Source organism: Haliotis asinina, chromosome 8 (genome assembly GCF_037392515.1).
Source record: "Haliotis asinina isolate JCU_RB_2024 chromosome 8, JCU_Hal_asi_v2, whole genome shotgun sequence".
Taxonomy (NCBI): domain Eukaryota; kingdom Metazoa; phylum Mollusca; class Gastropoda; order Lepetellida; family Haliotidae; genus Haliotis; species Haliotis asinina.
The window spans coordinates 62,979,805-62,999,546 of NC_090287.1; the positions used below are offsets into that span (position 1 = coordinate 62,979,805).

Sequence of the window (19,742 nt, forward strand, 5' to 3'; positions counted from 1 at the left end):
GAACGATTGAAGGTCAAAGTGTTCAGAATTGCCTCCCTTATCACGTAGCTGGCGCTGGATATGCCTCGCTGAGCAGATTAATGGCCGAGCACGTAAGTCGTCCATGTTGCACAACCTCTCCTCACATCACCGCCGCCTTCATCAGAATTTTAACGCCAGTTCGCAAAACTGACCTCATGTGTAATTCTGCCCTTTCCTGTGTACAGTACCACACAAAATATCATGGGAATCGAAAGAGGCACACAAAGCTCCATCTCGCCACTCTATCCAGTACGTCTTGTCTTTTTACAGTTTCTTGTATGCAGGATTTCAGCAACAAGCACGACCACAGCCAGGGCAACGCCCAAACCAGCCAAGTAGAAGAGACTTTGTAATGCCAATAAGTCAACAGTGTAGGGGTGTCTCTTCTGTATCTCACACTGGACTTTGGGCTTCCATCGATTGTACCATAAGCGTGGGAGACCACTTTCAAATATGACATGCACCCTGAAAGTAGACGAAAGGGTATGTGGTTGAGTGAGTTAAGATTTTTAGTCATATCGGCAATATTTCAGCCATATCGTGACTACAACAAGTTCTACAATAAATGAAGGTAAATTATAGAAACCTGTCAGCAAAGGACAGTACAGCAACTAGTAAATCAATTTAAAACTCGTATTTAACACTAAAATACATAACTCTAGATGGCAATATAATATAAAACAGGCAATATATAGTCAGTCACCAACTGAAGTTAGATCACCATCGTGCTTCCTGCACGAATCCTAGCTGGATTTATACCATCCCTTCAGCCGTTAGTTAATTTAGTTAAAGCTAGCCATACACTGAAAGCACATATATACTACAACTGAAATAATATTAGGCTATGAATGTACAACGGATGTAGTGGGATTTATGTACCAACAAGAGTATTATATTATCGTAACTAACAGATGCATCTGCATCTGTGTGGGGTGCAATGAGGCGGTGGGGTTGGATGAATGTAATGGAGTGGCCGTTGGAGAGGCTGTGTTATGCATTTTGGCAGACCATGTTGCCTATACTGCCTATCATAACATAATGTCGGCCATACAGGCCACCAGCATGTGGAGAGCAGAGCCCCTGATGTGCGACAGATTCAGTTTTTGTTTTTTATTTTGGTGTTCGGTATCCCACATTTACAGTGATCTCGATCCTTGGCTTGTAACTGATTTTGACACGCCTATTCTATGGGTGACTTTAAGCATTAATTCTACATTATCGAATTTGAGAATGATTTTGTGATATGTTATTTCCAAGACCTCATGCACTAACGACTAACGTTTTGTAAAAATTATTGTTTAATAACAGAATGGACGCGTTTGTGTTGGATTATGGCACTCATGAAATCCTTTTGGATACAGATATTTAACGTAAAATGTAGTGGGTTACCCTGATTGGGTCACTCACAGTGATGCAGTTTCTTAATATTCAAACTGACGTTAACTGACACAAGGGAAATATATCATTCACTCATTCATATGACATATGTAGACTCTTAACAAAATCGAAAATATATAAAACATTCGTTTCAGTTCTTTTGTTTTCATTTGTATGCTACTGCCTACATTTTGAGTGAACATCACTGGCAATTTACGTAACATTATTTTAAATCCACCAGTGTGCTTGCGTCTGAAGTTTACTGGAAAGGTTTTTGTCCCTGATATCTTCCTTTACGAGTACGTAAAGACATTAATATGACATTACTTACACATCTGAGAAGACCTTGGTGTGTGTACTGTTCTTTGGCAGACCAAGTGCAATCTGCAATAAGTCAAACTGTTGTTCCACCATTTGAAAATCACAACTCTTGCCTTTCCATAGATCGAGAAAGGCTTCATCCCCAATGAATGCATAGCGGTCTTCCAATACTCTACGCATGTGCACGTCATTATCCACGGTCAACACATCTGGGTCCTCATCTCGGTTGTTCTGTATACCCTGCCATATGGCCTGAACGTCGCTGAGGTTGGAGTCCTGCAAATGCATAGCGTGGATGCTAACCGTTTTCGCAAACACCCGCTGTCATCACTACTCTTCAGTGATCCATTCACATAATTATCACAGCTATGATTCTGTGGATGGTCAAGAGATGGTATTCTTTAGCACTGACGTTCAATATTTCTTTCTCTGAACATATCCACAAATCAACGAAACGGTTTTTAGCTGAGGTGTCTTTAATACCTTCATAAAAAAACTCCAAATGTTTCCCTCACAAAGTTCCACACCGTAACTGATGTACAAGTACCATTCCACATGAAAGTGAACTTACACTTTCAGTTCTTTTAACCGTGACAATTTGGCGTAAAGCGTGCCGTTTTTTAAGGTGATGTATCTAACCAATCTAAGTCCAGGCAATTTGTGAAAAAGAGTTTATCATTATATACTAGTTGTCCTTTGCTTCAGTTTATTTTTTAATTTACCTTTACTAAGTGTGAAATTTGAGTGTGTACATTTGATAAATTTCTCGTTTTGAAACCAAAGTCATTTTCTCAGATAACGCTTCATCGACTGAACATGGTACGAAACGACAAGTAACGCGTGCCATGGACTAAGAGACGTGCATTGTGAAGACGGACCAAAGAGACGGTCGCATCTTGGATTCGAACCTACGAGCAGTGGCATCCGGTACAAGTGTAAGCCCTTACCCTGAAAAGGGAAAGGTAGCTAGATCCCCCGTCGAAACCCCAGGTATACGTTTCCTGCTGAGCCAACTCTGCAAGGGTAGAAAAGGGAAGCTTTTGCTTCCCGCCAGTAATGGATGCTGTCAGGTTTCCGTTGTAAGTCGCGGAGAGGACGACTGAGAATAGCAGCCAGGCACTCAGGAGGATACGCGTCGACGTCATCGATGGTATGTAATCACCTCCTTTACGATAATAAAGAGTTGTTGAAACAAAATATTTCGGTCACACTGGTCACAAAACTTTCATTTCAACCCTCCCGGATAGCTTCGACGGTATGGTTTATTGTAACCGGCCATCACTATAACGTGCCATGTATGAAACTTTGAAAACACGTGCAAATACTTTGTCTATACATTTGTCTAACTTATTTATATTTCATGTATGTTAGATATAACAGAAAAAAGCAATCGCGGCAAAGTTATTATTGTGCTTCTGAGCATTTCAAACATGGGCAGTCTAAATGAATTAATTTAAGTTGTTAAGTTGTGTTTCAGTGTCACTCAGTGCATTGAAAACAAGACTGAATCAGGTCCAATAACACAGGAGTAAGTCTATTAGTAAACACACACGAAGTAGTTACATACCCTGATACACAAGGGAGCCAAAGACGTGGAAGGTAGAATCTCCGTAACGTCTCAGTTTGTCAACTGGCCTGTACAGAAAACATTTCGCAGTCACCACTTCGAGGATCAGTACGAAAGTCGTTGACAAGACAAGTGCTATGGCCAAGCACACGTGGACCTTGTAGTGGAAAGGGGAGATAAGCGTGAACAAAGTCGTTGCTGGTGGCGTCTTTATGATGATGCCCGTTTTGACGTAAAAGTACGGAACAGTGAAATCCACAACTTCCTCTCGTGGTTTGGTGATTGCAATAGGAGCACCAACCAAATCTGCTCTCTGCAAGAAATGGAAATAAAACATGAAGGAATCAGACAAACTTCCTACACGCAAGAAGAGACACTGCTGGGTTACTGATAGTAACATGGTCTACCGTAAACTTAATGAAATAAATGATTGTTGCTACAAGTGACTGAGTTAACATTTAACGTTACATCGGCAATATCTCAGCCATATCGTGACACTTAAGTGAACTGTATGCATATGGTAAACATCTGTCAACGAAGGACAGTAAAACAACTAGAATATCACAAATAGCATTAAAACTAGCGTGGAAAGTTAAAACTGAAATCATTATATGGACAATACAGTATAAAACAGGCCATAGATCGCCAACAATAGAAGGTAGATCGCCACACTAGGGACCATGGGGACTTACAGTACCTTTGCTACCTGCATGGACCCTAGTAAGTATAAATTGACTTTGAAAAGTTTTGGACTTACGTACCCTTCCAAGAGGGTACGGCCACTAATAATCTATGTTTCTAATCTACAGTACCAATCATTAAAATACAACTATCTACAGAACATATCAATTACAATTCAACAAGAAAACGAATTTCTTTTAAATTCCAATAATTAAATGAGTAATAACTGTGTTAAAAAGATCCGAAAGTGTTTTTACATTTATCCCTTATGTCTGTTGCTACAAGCAAAGGTACTGTAAGTCCTCATGGACCCTCGCATGGTGATCTACCTTCAGTTGTTGGCAGTTTCTACCTTGTGTTTTATATCGCATTGTCCGTTTTAATTACAATGTGTTATATGCAAAGCTAGTTTTGAGTTCATATCTGAGGTAGCCAAGTGTTTTTAATGTCCTTCGATGGTAGATTTTTACGGAGGAAAACATGGGAAACAAACGTTGCGTCTAAGGATTTTATATGGCATTCGTTGGATAATATGTAAATAGCTTTATCAACCGATTATAAGGCATTGAAAGGACCTATCATTTATGTCTAGTTTATTAAAACGCTTATGTATGATTTCATAATAGAAACTACATTCAACAATACTTACTCCCAAGCTATCAGTCTGATCATGATTATGACACTGGGGTCATTTAACGTGAGTCACATCGGCAATATGTCCACCATATCAAACAGGGTATAGATTTAAAAAGACTAAAAATTAGGAACACGTGTCAACGAAGGACAGTCAAATACTAGAGTATCACAGATATGAATATAAAACTAGCATGTATAAAGGAATGGAATGGAATGGAATTAGGAATGACCAGCGAGTCCTAACTTGACACACAGAAGGGAGCAAGCTACAAAGACATATTTTATATCATTGGAAAGATCTCGAGGAGATGAACACGAAACGTTCATGTGTCAGTGTGTTCACGTGTTAATAAGCTCACAAATTGGCTCTGAAAATGCATTTCTGCAGAAATTTCTGGCAGATTTTTTTTCCTGCAGAAATTTCTGGCGAATTTTTTTTCCTGCAGAAATTTCTGGCAGAATGTTTTTCCTGCAGAAATTTCTGGCGAATTTTTTTTCCTGCAGAAATTTCTGGCAGAATTTTTTTCCTGCAGAAACTTTTGGCAGAAATGTTTTATTTCACTACCAGAATTATCTTATTTTAACAAAATTAGAGAGTATAAGTAATGATACTGCTGCGTGAGTGGTAGTTTCATGTTTAGTCCAAGTAATAAGCACTTAGCGAAATAAAAATATCTGATCAGTTGATCACGGTAACAGAATTATCTTAGCTGAATAAGATTAAACACCATCGTTATATAATTTAATATAGGCTTTCTTTAAATGATGTCGTTTCCCCTGTTTAAAGCCTATTAGTACCAGACAACCGAGTATTTTACAGAAAGTCTATATTAAATTATATAACGATGGTGTTTAATCTTATTCAGCTAAGATAATTCTGTTAGCGAAATAAAAATATCAGATCCGTTGATCACGCTAAGTGCTTATTACTTGGACTAAACATGAAACTACCACTCACGCAGCAGTATCATTACTTATACTCTCTAAGTTTGTTAAATTAAGATAATTCTGGTAGTGAAATAAAAAAATTCTGCCAGAAATTTCTGCAGGAAAAACATTCTGCCAGAAATTTCTGCAGGAAAAAAAATTCGCCAGAAATTTCTGCATGAAAAATATATGTCTTTGTAGCTTGCTCCCTTCTGTGTGTCAAGTTAGGACTCGCTGGCCATTCTTAAGTTGTCCCGCTCGGCCTTTATAACTGAAACACTGTAATAATAGAGAAGACAGTACAATACAGAACACGGGCTGTAGATCGCAAACAACCATACTAGAGACCATGGTTACTGACACTACCTTTACTACCTGCATGGACCCAAGTTGGATTTACATCACCTCTTATGACTGGAGTAAAAACATCCTACGCTTAATATCCTGGTAAGTTTGAAATTTACTTTTGGAGTATGGGGACTTACGTGCCTTGTCAGGAGGATAATAATTTTACAATACTTCAACCCCCCGCGAATGTACAGCCACTGACAATCAAAGTTATCAAAATTCTTTTAACAAATTTATTTCCTTGAAAAATCGATGATTAAATGATAATTAACATTATTAAAACGGTCCTACATTGTTTTGATATTTAATTATTTATCCCGTATGTTGAAGAATTCAGCACAGTCAAGCATACAATTTAAAAGAACATATATACTAAGATTAACGGGGGTTTATACTGACCTTAGATGGTTTGGGACTTTGGTTTGGTGCATGCAGCAAATAACAGCGGCACTTCAACATTTGACCTTAAATAGTTAGGTGTTGTTAGATCGTTTGGGGTTACGGCTTTCAAGTACAATTTTTGGAGGAGCAGAACATTAATATTTTATCTTTATTTTTGTGTGAAACACATGTTGCTCAGTTTTCGTTAGTTCCCTAGTACCATTCCTCCGTTCATTGTCTCTCTTGTGGCTATAGACCCGTGAAGGTCCCGGGGTAGAATAGGCCTTCAGCAACCCATGCTTGCCATAAAAGGTGACTATGCTTGTCGTAAGAGGCGACTAACGGGATCGGGTGGTCAGACTAGCTGACTTGGTTGACACATGTCATCGGTTCCCAATTGCGCAGATCGATGCTCATGTTGTTGATCACTGGATTGTCTGGTCCAGACTCGATTATTTACAGACCGTCGCCATATAGCTGGAATATTGCTAAGTGCGACGTAAAACTAAACTCACTCACTCACTCACTTGTGGCTATATGCGTACATTATACGTATTATGAATTTGACAATATTTTCTCTCTCGCTCTCTCTCTCTTTGTGTGTGTGTGTGTGTGAATATCGCTTAACGCATTAGCAATGTTGCAGCTATCGGCCGCGGGAAAGCGTCCTTCCATTTAAAATCCAGTGAATACAATAAATGTGATGTTCAGAACCACTAACATATCAGTCCAATAATCTTCGATTTACAAATCTAAATATTCTCAAAGTGTCTGATTATTTCATTTAAATATCCTAAAATAGGGTGGTTAGAAACATTTTTAAAAAGTCCACATAAATTAGGAACATCACCGTAAAAAATAACAATTTAACACACCCTTTGTACGTAATCTACCTTTTCAACCAGCTGTCCAATTAAACCAGTCCATTTGCCGTCCACCAGATTGCCAAATTCACCATCTTCTGTCTCCACGATGTTGAACCTGGTGGTTTCAAAATCCTAACTCTCAGCATCGTGTGATTATACGGACTTTACGAAAGTGAAGCTTAAGTTTAGAGCTAATGCTTTGAACTTTCAAGCAAGCGAAATGTGATAGTAATAATATGTACAAGGGCACATTAATACACAAGAACAATCTTAAATCTCCAGATCTGTTGGTCGGATATAACCAGAGCACTTGTACCTGAAACTAAGCCTCCGTGCTAGTTCGTTTAGCAGATCTATGCAAACTCCACTGTAGATGACGGAATCATTCATCTCTCTTCGGATAACAAACGGCGGGCTCTAAAACCATTGTTAAAATTGAGTGCAATTTAACGAAATTATGATCAGTTTCAAATCACATAATTTAATCTGTTTGGTCAGACTAAACGATGTGATTGTGATAATATTCTATAACTGATAGATAGTGAATGTCGTTAGTTCGGAGGAAATGTTACTGGCGACCTCATGACGCTACTTCATAGCAGTTTTTTGTTGGTTGATAGACATTCTGGAGTTTAAAACTCACTGAAAGTGGTTTCGTCATTTTGACTACATTTAGTTCCCGGCACGTGTGAGAAATGCTACAGAAGACCCTAGTTAGAATTGAGTATATCTCGCGAACATTGTCAATTTCGAAATACTACGATTCGGACTAAGCACTTACATTATTAAAATACATTTCTACTTACCTCCAACACTGCTACAGTTAGCAATTTGTTATGGAATCCATGTTTGTCTTTAGGGTATAAAGTATTCTCAATCGTCGACCATTCCTTGTTTCTTAAGGCGCCTAAAGCATGTAACTCCCTTTTGTTTTCGGTTCCATTCACCCAATAAAGGTCAACAAAGGAGAACAAATCCCCACTTGACATATTCTGAAAGAAGGAAGTGAACATTCTCCACCCAATGTACGCACGAGAAGCACATGGTCAATATGAGATGTTAGGTGTCAGGTACTTGCATAGGAACAGTAATCCTAATTTGCCTTATGTCATTATGCCATCTTAACGTGACAAGGGTTAAGCTATTACTAGCGTTGGTTTGTATGCAATTTTATGCCACACTCAGTCATATTCTAGCTGTATGACAGAGGTCTGAAAATAATCGAGTCTGGATGAGATAATCCACTGTTTAACATCTTAACCATCACTCTAGGCAACTGGGATAGATGACATGCATCGAGGTCGTTTTCTTAATCTCTCGATTGCACGTATCCAAACTCTATATCCCACATTGGCTCACATGAGAAGAAAAATGGCGGATGGTGATGGCCTCCAAAATGATCAGCTGAGTTGTCTTGATGGTTTCACGAGTTGTAGCGATGTCTTTCACAGTCCCTGAAGTAGGTATGACCAGCCACCTGGACACCACCTGCTTTTCATCCTTCATCATGTCTGTCTCCGCCAGATGGGCCTATGCAAAGATTATTTTGTAACTAATGAGCATAAACGGATTTTAGTATTTTTGCATGACATTTTGAAATGTTCTGAGCTGAGTTGTAGTCACCTTCATCAATGTCTGGACAATAAGCTTATAACGCATTTTGAAAGCGGGTAATTTAACTTATTTTGAGACTTTGAGAGGGAGGGCGGAAGTGTTACGCTTACCTTAAAAGTTGTGGAATATGAACACTGGACATTTGAGATCACACTGGTAGGGTTTGTTTTGTTTTTGTCCTTGAAACTCTGAATCTTTATGGCTAGTACTGCCTATATGTAACTTTCTCACTGGCCTCTGTTGCTTGAGGTTCAGATGAGATAATGGTTACCGATGCATATTGCTATCGCTCTTCCTGAGAACTAGATTAAACGCCATGGGCAAATAACCTTGTTTTGATTCTGTAAAAAGAAAGTGCATAAAGAACGGATTTGTGGATAGCACACTGGGTGTCCTTTTGGACAGCATTTCGCGTACTGCTTTCTCATTGAAAGTCAGATGAGACTTGGCTTTCATTTTTGACAGTTATCCTAAACCCCTGAATACAGATATGTAAGTGTTTTTGAAACAATTGTCCGATGTGCAAATCTCCATTTTTCCTTACGTTTATCATGCGAGATAGTGGTACACAAATCTGGTCCTTTTCTAACAGTGTAACGATTCGAGTATATCCGTTGAATTTATGAAAATGTTCATGGTATTAATTCTGCTCATCTCAATTGTATTAATCGTGTTAAGCATTACGCTTAATATGTTGAGACATGTTGTACCTGATGGAGGAGTTCAATGATACATTTAGAAGAACACATGACAAGCAGGTTGAGGTGTTTCTCTCGATGGAATTTGTAGATGCTGTCTAGGTCAATATTTTCAGTCCCATTCTCGCCAGTCATGTCGTAAACTGTGAAAATCATTGCTGTAGATGGTGAAGACGTAGTGTCACAAGGGATGTGGATATTCCCTGAAAGCATTAGCCTCTGTCAGTGCACATCATTCATCTCAATCACGAGATAACTTTTGTGACATTCACACATCTTGAGGTCAGAGGGAAATTTCGTTTCAAATGAGTAGATTTGTGAATATTATCAATTCGGAGCTTATTTCATGTAAATGGCATGAAGAATGTGATTCTCTTGGTGTGTTTACATTTTTTTTCAAAATTCCAGTTACATAGTTTTACAATATTTGGAAATGAAAGTTTATTTCTTTGCTTGTTTGTTTCGCACAACCGTTTGGTTCTTTGCTACCCACCTGCAGTAGTTATGACCGTGTATGTCTTCCATGCTTCTGGTGACAGAATGGTGCAGAATGCCCTCATTACGATATCTGCGCCGAAACACATTAGATGAATACAAAATAATGTTGAAATAATACCCAAGTCATTCTTAAGCTTGTCTTCACTTATACAAGAGGTTCTATATATCCTTGAAATACTTTTTGTATCCTTTGCTTAACATTGTAACTACAGTACCCCCCGCACTATTTAGACAATACAATATAAAAACAGACTATAGATCGCCAACAACTGAAGGTAGATCACCACACTAGGGACCATGGGGACTTACAGTACCTTTGCTACCTACATGGACCCTAGTTGGATTTACATCATCCCCTCAGCTGCTGGCGATTGTACCAAAGGTTAGCCAAATTTAAAACAACAAGAATACTACGATTAAAAACCTGGTAGATTTAAATTTACTGTGAATGTTTGTGGACTTACGTACCCTCTCAGGAGGACAATAATTTTACAATACTTCAACCTCCTTTGAGGGTACAGCCACTAACAATTCAAGTTACTAATATAAACTACCAATCATTAAAATACATCTATTTACAGCACATACTAATCATAATTCAACCAAGAAATCAATTTCTTTTAAAAAACCAATGATTAAATGAGAATTAACAGTGTTAAAAAGATCCTTGACAGTTTTCACATTGAAATATTTATCCCTTGTGATGGAGAATTCAATACAGTCAAGCAGGATATGCTTGACCGTGATTCTCTCATCACAAGGGATACAAAACGGAGGATCCTCACCTTTTAACAAGTATACATGAGTATATCGTGTATGGCCAATACGACATCGTCTTAAAATAACCTCTTCAAATCTGGATTGACAACCCAAGTAGGTGTAACCAATATATGGTTTGATTTCACGCAATTTATTTATACCTACTTGGGTGTCCCACTTCTTCTGCATCAGATCACGGGTGTAAGTTCTAATCCTAGCTTTGTAATCACTGTAAGGAATAGGCAGTGGTGTCACAGATTTGTTGAGTGCTGCTTTAGCAGCAAGGTCAGCCAATGTGTTACCAGAGATCCCTACATGGCTGGGTAACCAACAGAAGACGATGTCGTATTGGCCAGTTGCAAGATCATTATACAATTCAATAATTTCAATTAAAAGTGGATGTTTACAAGACATATTTTTAATAGCCTGAAGGCAGGAAAGAGAGTCGGAATATATTATATACTGTTTACGTTTCGGGTGTCTTTGAATATATTTGAGGGCCGTTAATATGGCATTAGCTTCAGCTGTAAAAATAGAACTATTGTCTGGTATAATTTAGAAGATATTGTTCTGGATCCAATGACAGTGGCACAAGCAACTGCGGCACCGTCCTTGGACCCATCTGTAAATAAGGATTTATAATTGCTATATTTACGTTTTAATTGATTATATTCTTGTGTATATTGTAATTCATTGGTTTCTGATTTCTTAAATGTGGTCAATGTTAGGTCCAATTGGGGCCTGACCAACTGCCAAGGAGGAGAAGAAAGAAGACGGGAGGGAGCTATGTTTTCCAGCTCAATGCCGGCAGCAGAAAGAAAGGGTTTAATTCTATGTCCTAGTGGCGGGACAAGAGAAGACTTTTTGTTGTATAATTCCTCATAAAGGGGATTGAAAACACAATTATATGCAGGGTTAGATTCATTAGAGTATAATTTAGTAGTGTACTGTAAAGCTAACTTTATACGGCGCTGCTCAAGAGATGGTTCATCAGCCTCAACATAGAGACTGTCAACAGGTGAAGTTCTAAAAGACCCAAGACAAAGTCGTAGACCTTGATGATGGACACAATCTAATAGTTTTAAGTTGCTTTTGCAGGCTCCATCATAGACGATTGAGCCATAATCAAGTTTAGAACGCACGAGAGATCGATATAGATGGAGAAGGGTAGCTTGATCCCCTCCCCATTTAGAATTTGAAACCACTTTCAATAAGTCAAGTGCTTTCAGGCATTTAGTTTTAAGGGATTTAATATAGGGTAAAAAAGTTAAGTGTGAATCAAAGATTAGACCCAAAAACTTGGCTTCCTTCACAACTTTAATTGGCGTGCCATCAAGAGATAGTTCAGGGTCTTTGTGGGGTTTATATTTACGACAAAAATGTATGCAGTTAGTTTTCGATTTAGAAAATTTAAAGCCGTTTTCAAGACACCATTTATTAATCTTGTTTAAACACAACTGCAATTGCCGTTCAATGGTATGCATATTTTTACCACCACAAGAAATATTAAAATCATCCACAAATAACGATCCATCAATTGAATCGCTTAAAACCTTCGATAAACTGTTTATCTTTATACTAAAAAGTGTGACAGACAAAATACTGCCTTGTGGAACACCCTGGTCCTGAATGTAATGATCAGACAGGGTAGAACCTACTCGGACTTGAAATTGTCTGTTATTTAAAACTTTGGCTATGAATTCAGGCAAACGACCTCGCAAACCAAAATCGTGTAAATCTCTCAGAATGCCATACTTCCAGGTTGTGTCATATGCCTTCTCAAGATCAAAAAAGATAGACACAGCATGTTGTTTATTGATCAGCGAGTTTTTCACAAATGATTCTAAACGCACTAAGTGATCAATGGTACTTCTGTTTTTACGGAAACCACATTGTATATCTGTGATAAGGTTGTTTGTTTCCAAGTACCAAACAAGTCGATTATTTATCATGCGTTCCATGGTCTTGCAAACACAGCTAGTTAATGAAATCGGACGATAATTGGATGGATCCGTATGATCACGTCCAGGTTTAGGTATTGGTACTACTATAGCATCACGCCATGAAGAAGGAAATTTCCCGGAAGTCCAAATATCATCAAAAATTGATAAGAGCGTCTCTAAAAAGGATTCTGGTAAATGCTTCAAGAGTTGATAGTGTATGTTATCAGCTCCTGTAGCAGTGTCATGAGCTTGATCAAGAGCAGTATGGAGTTCATGAATAGAAAATGTTTCATTATAATCTTCCCCATTATCTGAATTGAAATTAATAATTTTCTTTTCTTGCTGTTTTTGATATTGCTGAAATTTAGGTGTATAATGCGAAGAGGAAGAATGTTTAGCGAGAGTTTCGCCCAGTTTATTAGCAATATCTGATTTATCAGTAAGTAATTGATCTCCATGTTTAAGATGATGGACAGCAGATTTAGTACCTTTACCTTTAATTTTCTGGACCATGTTCCATACCTTGGACATGGGTGTCCGAGAATTTATTTTGGATACATAATTTTGCCAAGATTGGCGTTTACTCTGTTTAAATGTACGCCGTGCTTTAGCATTTAAAATTTTAAATTTATTTAAATTATGCACCATAGGATGGCGACGGAAATAATGTTCTGCTTTTTTCCTTGCCTTCCTAGCTTGTTTGCATTCATGGTTAAACCATGGTTTCCGGATATGTGGAACTGCAGGGGACTTTGGTATACAGTCATCAGCTATGTAATTCAGTTCATCAGAAAAACATTTGATAGCATCAGGAACATCAATAAAAAGTTCAGTTTGTCAAGACACAATTTCTCATATAAATGCCAGTTAGCCTTTTTAAAATTCCATCTTGAACATGGAGGAACATCAGATGGAGTTACAGATTTAAAAAAAGTAGGAAAATGGTCACTTCCACAAAGATCATCGCGGACTGACCATTCAAATTCATTTAGTACGTTGGAGTCAGTTATTGACAAATCAAGAGCTGAATATGTTCCTGTACCAGGATGTAAATACGTGTCTGTACCATCATTGAATATACATAATTCATAATAAAATCCTCCAGAATTTTACCTTTTGTGTTTGTGGTTGTACTCCCCCAGAGTGGGTTGTGGCCATTCAAATCACCCACGAGTGCACATGGTTTTGGTAGTTCATCATAGAGAGATTGAAGATCAACTAAAAGGAGAGTCGATGATGGCGGAATGTACAATGAACACAGAGTAAGTGTAATGTTCAAAGTAAGGCGCACTGCAACTGCTTGGAGATTTGTTTTGAGCATCACAGGGCTGTGGATAACGTCATGTCTTACAAGAATGGAGGATCCACCAGTGGCTTTATCACCTGGGGGAGAATAACAATGATATGTGTTGAACTGACGTAAGTTTATAGAATCTGTTTGTCTCAGATACGTTTCTTGTAAACAGATCGCAGATGGTTGAATATCCTGGTCTAGTAGATGAAGTTCATGAATGTTATTTTTAAGGCCTCTGCAGTTCCACTGTAGAATGGTTGAAGAAACTATTTTTTCGGAGGATTTATTGGGGACCTACCCCTTGCCTTTCTAGAGGGCGACAAGCTATGTGCCCTGTGGGGGATGGTTTCGGACACATCCATGTCCTCCAACGATCCATATTTGTTGAACAGCTGGGTTTTATTTGTTGAACCTTTCGAGGCTCTGCCACTCTGACATTTTTGTGAAGATACATTTCTTGATTTTACTGGCTGCTTTGCAATGTCTTTCACATTTGGTTCAGAATCAAATTTAGAATGTGACTGGGATTTAGATGCCTTAGATATAGATGCATCCTGAATACGGGATGGCTCTGGAAGTACTTCCGCAGTCTGAGTGGATATTTCGGGTGACAGAATCTGAGGGGAATCGGTATTTATCCATGTCCAGTTAGTTTGACAGCTTATAGACATTTTGGTTATTTTGGCTGTATCAGATGGTGACCGAGATACGGAAGCATACGTTTCCTTGAGTTCAAATTTTTGCACTTGTTTTTTGGCTTCAGCAAAACTAATGTCTTGTGTAAATTTTATTTTGTTGATTTCCATTTGCTGTTTCCAAATGGGACACTCCTTTGAGAACGATGAGTGATTTCCTTCACAATTGGTACATTTTTTAAAGTGCTGGTGCAGTCATCCGTCGTATGAGTTTTCTCACTACAGTGAGCACATGTAACCGATGATTTACATGTATTGACACCATGGCCGTATCTTTGGCATTTAAAGCATCTTAAAGGATTGTGAATGTAAGTATACACATTGATGTTACAGTAGCCAGCCTTTATTGATTTTGGAGCAATCGGACACGAAAAGGAAAACAGGTATGTGTTTGTTTGTACGGTTTCATTATTTCTACGACTTTGGCATCGCTTAACATAAGTGACTCCTTGATCCTTCATTTCTGACACGATATCAAATTCTGTCATGTCAGCAAACAAGTGGTCACGGTCTCGCACTATTTCTTTACTGGTGTTCAAGGTTCTGTGTGCTGAGACCAACACAGGAATGTTCACAAACGATTCAATCGCCATCAGGTTAGTGGCTTGCTGCCGTTTACTGCATTCAACAAGTAAAGCACCTGAACGCAAGAGTCTAGATCTCAATTACGACAAAGCGCGGCCAGTAGTCAATTGATTTAGTGGATCTGTGTGCAGTATTATCAGAATCAATGTCAAGTGGACGTTTTGTGTTTTTGGTAGGGGTTTGGTATTCCATGGTTAGTATTTATTGGTTCATCATCCGGGCTCCCCACCCACCACGGAGTATCACAAGGACAATGCTAAAAACAAGCGGATCTCCAGCTTGCAGCACCAAGGATACCCGGACGATATACTCCAGCAGAAAAATTAATAGATTAATAGTTCCACCAGATTGGCCCATGAGCCACCGCCTTCTGGGTATACGACTCTAGGCAAAAAGATACATAAAATGATACATTTGAAATTACAAACTCAAAATAACCAAGCATGAAAAAGCAAATTAACAGTTTCATAAATTTTGAGCATAGCTGTAGCTCAGGGCTTGGCGTGACCAGCCGATTGATAGAACTGGGCCAGTTCTACCACCCGTCTAGGTGAAGTAAGGGCCAAAGTGGTGTGTTGAGCAGTAAGAGCAAAATGGTTCAGTCTCCCACTGTCCTCAACCACCAGACTACCGTCCTCCACCGACACGGGACGCAACCCACGGCAAACAGGTTGCCCAATTTGGTCGCCTCTTACGACCAGCAATGGGGTGCTGTGGACACATTCTGTCCCGGGTCCACACGGGAGAAGAGCACTTAGCGTTACCCAGCACCCACCACGAGGAGGTGGCTCTTCATGGGTGCCGTATGAGTCACCACATTGGCACTGAATGTTGTAGAAAACGCCTGAAGGTTCTTCTTTTTTACTTGTAGATGGTTTACCGTTGGCTTGTAGGATATACTGAATTATGCATCATTTGCTTGATAACGATGTTAGAATCTACACCGAATCCACTGCATCCACTGCAAGAAAGAAGTTGTCTGTCCATAAAAGTCCTCATCCCCAGCACACCAACACTTCTAAAATGCCACTTAAAGAAGGTCATTTTCTTCACTATCGTTTGTTGGTTGTTCCATTACAACACGCTGGATGTGGCGTTTCCAACTTGCCCTGCTTCAGTTTACGTATAACCAGTATTGTTTGCAAAGTGACAAAATGGTAAATCCCATTCGTGCTCAGGTCAAATTCCATTCAATCTGTAAATTTATAACGGTTGGGCGGAAAGACCCATTATGTCTTACTTATTTGTGCTTTTCGTTTGGAGCACAGTGTATTGTAATAGTACATACTTCGATGTAGATGGTACCTTTGGCATATGTGTGACAAGGGCAATTTTCATAAGGTACATCTTCCAGATCAGCATTAAATGTAAGTAAATGGTACGCTTGACTGCCAGTGGCGACATATACAAGTAAGAAAGGGAATGAGCGAGTGAGTGGGTGAGTGAGTGAGGTTAGTTTTACTTCGCCTTTAGCAATATTCCAGAAATAAATTGACGGTGGACACCAGAAATGGGCTTCACGCATTGAACACATGTGTTTGAACACCCGTGTCTTTGGCGTGACGAGAGAAAAGGTTAAACACCAGACTAAACCTCCACCCCTAACAAACGGAGAACCTTAATGCACAGCAAAAAGCCCCTGAAACATTCGCCTTCTGAAAATGACATTGTGTGTTCTGCACAACGTGATTGTTTTCACTGAAAGTGTGTGTTGAGTTATCCCTTACCAGACTACTTTCAAAGTTATTTATACATGAATAGAATTATTTTATATGTTTATATAATATCTTATAGTTTTTTAACTTACAATATAATTAATAAATATATTTTCAGAGCATTTCAACGTCATTCACAAACGCACAAAATGGACAATGAAGCTAATCTTTGGCTTGAATTTGGATTAGATGTCTAAACTAGAGCCAATGACGATTTACTAACAAAGCTTAAGGCACACAAAATACAGCTCTGATTTAATAACGTTAAGGTTAAACTCACCAAGAGACAATGCTTGACCAAACGCTGAAACCAGTAAAAGAAGCAGCATAGCTGTGTAGTTCCAGTAAACCACAATGGCTGACTAGATATTTACACGAACCGTGTACTTGTAAATAAGGTAGAAGCCAGCAATTATCAGTCTCTATTCCATCTACAAACTTCAGAAATTCCCCGAGTCAAACTCAGGTGAAAATGTCAGGTGATATGACGTATCCGGTTGGATGTATAACTCTCATCAGCACTGAAAGCAAAATATATCAATAAACTGTACCGGGGTAACCTGTTCATGACAGCATATGTTTGCATGGCACTTAATGGTAAGAATGTGGCATTAATCGCGCTTTTATCATTGATTATTAAACCCCAGTCCAATAATATATCCGCTACCCTGACAGCCAATAGTCTTTTCGAGAAAGTGGATTTCCTACCTTTGGCAAATATTGGATTTCTCCATTGGGCTTAGACTTTGTGCACATTGGAAAACGAGGTCTATTGAAGACGGGTTTACTTACTAATACGCACGTAAATCTGCATGTCATGTATAGTTTACATTTAGCGAATGCTTTTTTATCTTATTCAGTTGTACCACAATATAACAAGGACTGGGACACTGGTCTCGATTCAGTTTCCATAGAGATAGAAGACAACGCGTGTAGCGATGGAGCAATATGAACCAAATGGACCTTCCACACCGAACTGGTCACAATATTTCTGAGATATTGCCAAAGTGACATTAAATTCTAACTCACTCACTCACTCCACGCCGAACTGCGCTCGACAGGGAGATAAGCAGGAAATAAGGGGAATCAAGGAGGAAATTATTCTACTTCACATTCTTCGAATTGTCAACCGACAGTGGGAGTCTTTTCAACATGACAACGCTTCTCCACTCATGTTTGGTATCATTGTTAACTTTCTTCACACTGCAGACGTCAATGGCTGCCATGGCCTTCCAGATCCCCGAATCTGAACACAAAATGGATCCTTGCGGACCAACTCGAAATGGTTGTAAGTCTATCGCGATATACACACGACAGACACATGCTTTACTGTCCAAATAATTGTGCTCCTTGAGAGTGAGTGAGTGAGTTAATGTTTAACGTCACATCGGCAATATCTCAGCCATATCGTGACGAGAACATTTAAATTAAATATATGCATATGGAAAAATCTGTCAACGAAGGACATTAAAACAACTAGCATATCACAATTTTAATTAAAACTAGTATGGAAAGTTAAAACTAATAGCACTATTTAGACAATACATAATGAAAACAGACTATAGATCGCCAACAAGTGAAGGTAGATCACCACACTAGGGACCATGGGGACTTACAGTACCTTTGCTACCTACATGGTCCCTAGTTGGATTTACATCATCCCCTCAGCTGCTGGCGATTGTACGAAAGGTTAGCCAAAATTAAAACAACATGAAAACTACGATTAAAAACCTGGTAGACTTAAATTTACTGTGAATGTTTGTCGACTTACGTACCCTCTCAGGAGGACAATAATTTTACAATACTTCAACCCCCTTTGAGGGTACAGCCACCAACAATTCAAGTTACTAATTCAAACTACCAATCATTAAAATGCATCTATTTACAGAAACATACTATTCAAAATTCACCCAAAAAATCAATTTCTCTTAAAAACCTATAATAAAATGAGAATTAACGTTGTTAAAAAGATCCTTCATTGTTTTAACTGTAAAATATTTATCCCTTGTGATGGAGAATTCAACACAGTCAAGCAGAATATGCTTGACCGTGACTCTCTCATCACAAGGGATGCAAAATCGAGGATCCTCACCTTTCAACAGGTATGAATGAGTATATCTAGTGTGGCCAATACGACATCGTCTTAAAATAACCTCTTCAAATCTGGACTGACAACACAAGTGGGTATAACCAATGTAAGGTTTTATCTCATGTAATTTATTTATACCCACTTGGGTGTCCCACTTCTTTTGCATCAGATCACGGATATAAGATCTAATGGTGGCTTTGTAATCACTGTAGGGAATAAGAAGCGGTGTCACAGATTTGTTGAGTGCTGCCTTGGCAGCAAGATCGGCCATTGTGTTCCCTGAAATGCCTACATGGCTGGGTAACCAACAGAAGACGATGTCGTATTGGCCAGTAGCAAGATTATGATACAATTCAATAATGTCAATTAAAAGTGGATGTTTACATGATAAATTTTTAATCGCCTGGAGACAAGAAAGAGAGTCTGAATAGATTATATATTGTTTACGTTTAGGGTGTCTTTGAATATATTTAAGAGCTGTTAATATGGCGTTAGCTTCAGCTGTGAAAATAGAACTACTATCTGGTAATCTAGAAGATATTGTTCTGGATCCAATGACAGTGGCACAAGCCACAGCGCCACCATCCTTGGACCCATCTGTAAATAAGGATTTATAATTGCTATATTTATGTTTTAATTGATTATATTCTTGCTTATATTGTAATTCATTAGTCTCTGATTTTTTAAATGTGGTCAATGTTAGGTCTACTTGAGGCCTGACCAACTG

At 38.7% G+C, this 19,742-nt stretch overlaps 1 protein-coding gene across 1 annotated transcript; it reads right to left on the minus strand.

Moving 5' to 3' along the window:
• Positions 1-263: 263 nt before the first annotated feature.
• Positions 264-9,572, minus strand: LOC137295346 (probable glutamate receptor). Its single transcript, XM_067826660.1, has 6 exons — positions 9,450-9,572; positions 8,485-8,655; positions 3,287-3,599; positions 2,667-2,734; positions 1,730-1,995; positions 264-486 (listed from the first exon to the last, which is right to left on the minus strand). The coding sequence occupies exons 1-6, from the start codon at positions 9,570-9,572 to the stop codon at positions 264-266; spliced, it is 1,164 nt and encodes a 387-aa protein (XP_067682761.1).
• Between the last annotated feature and the right edge of the window lie 10,170 nt (positions 9,573-19,742).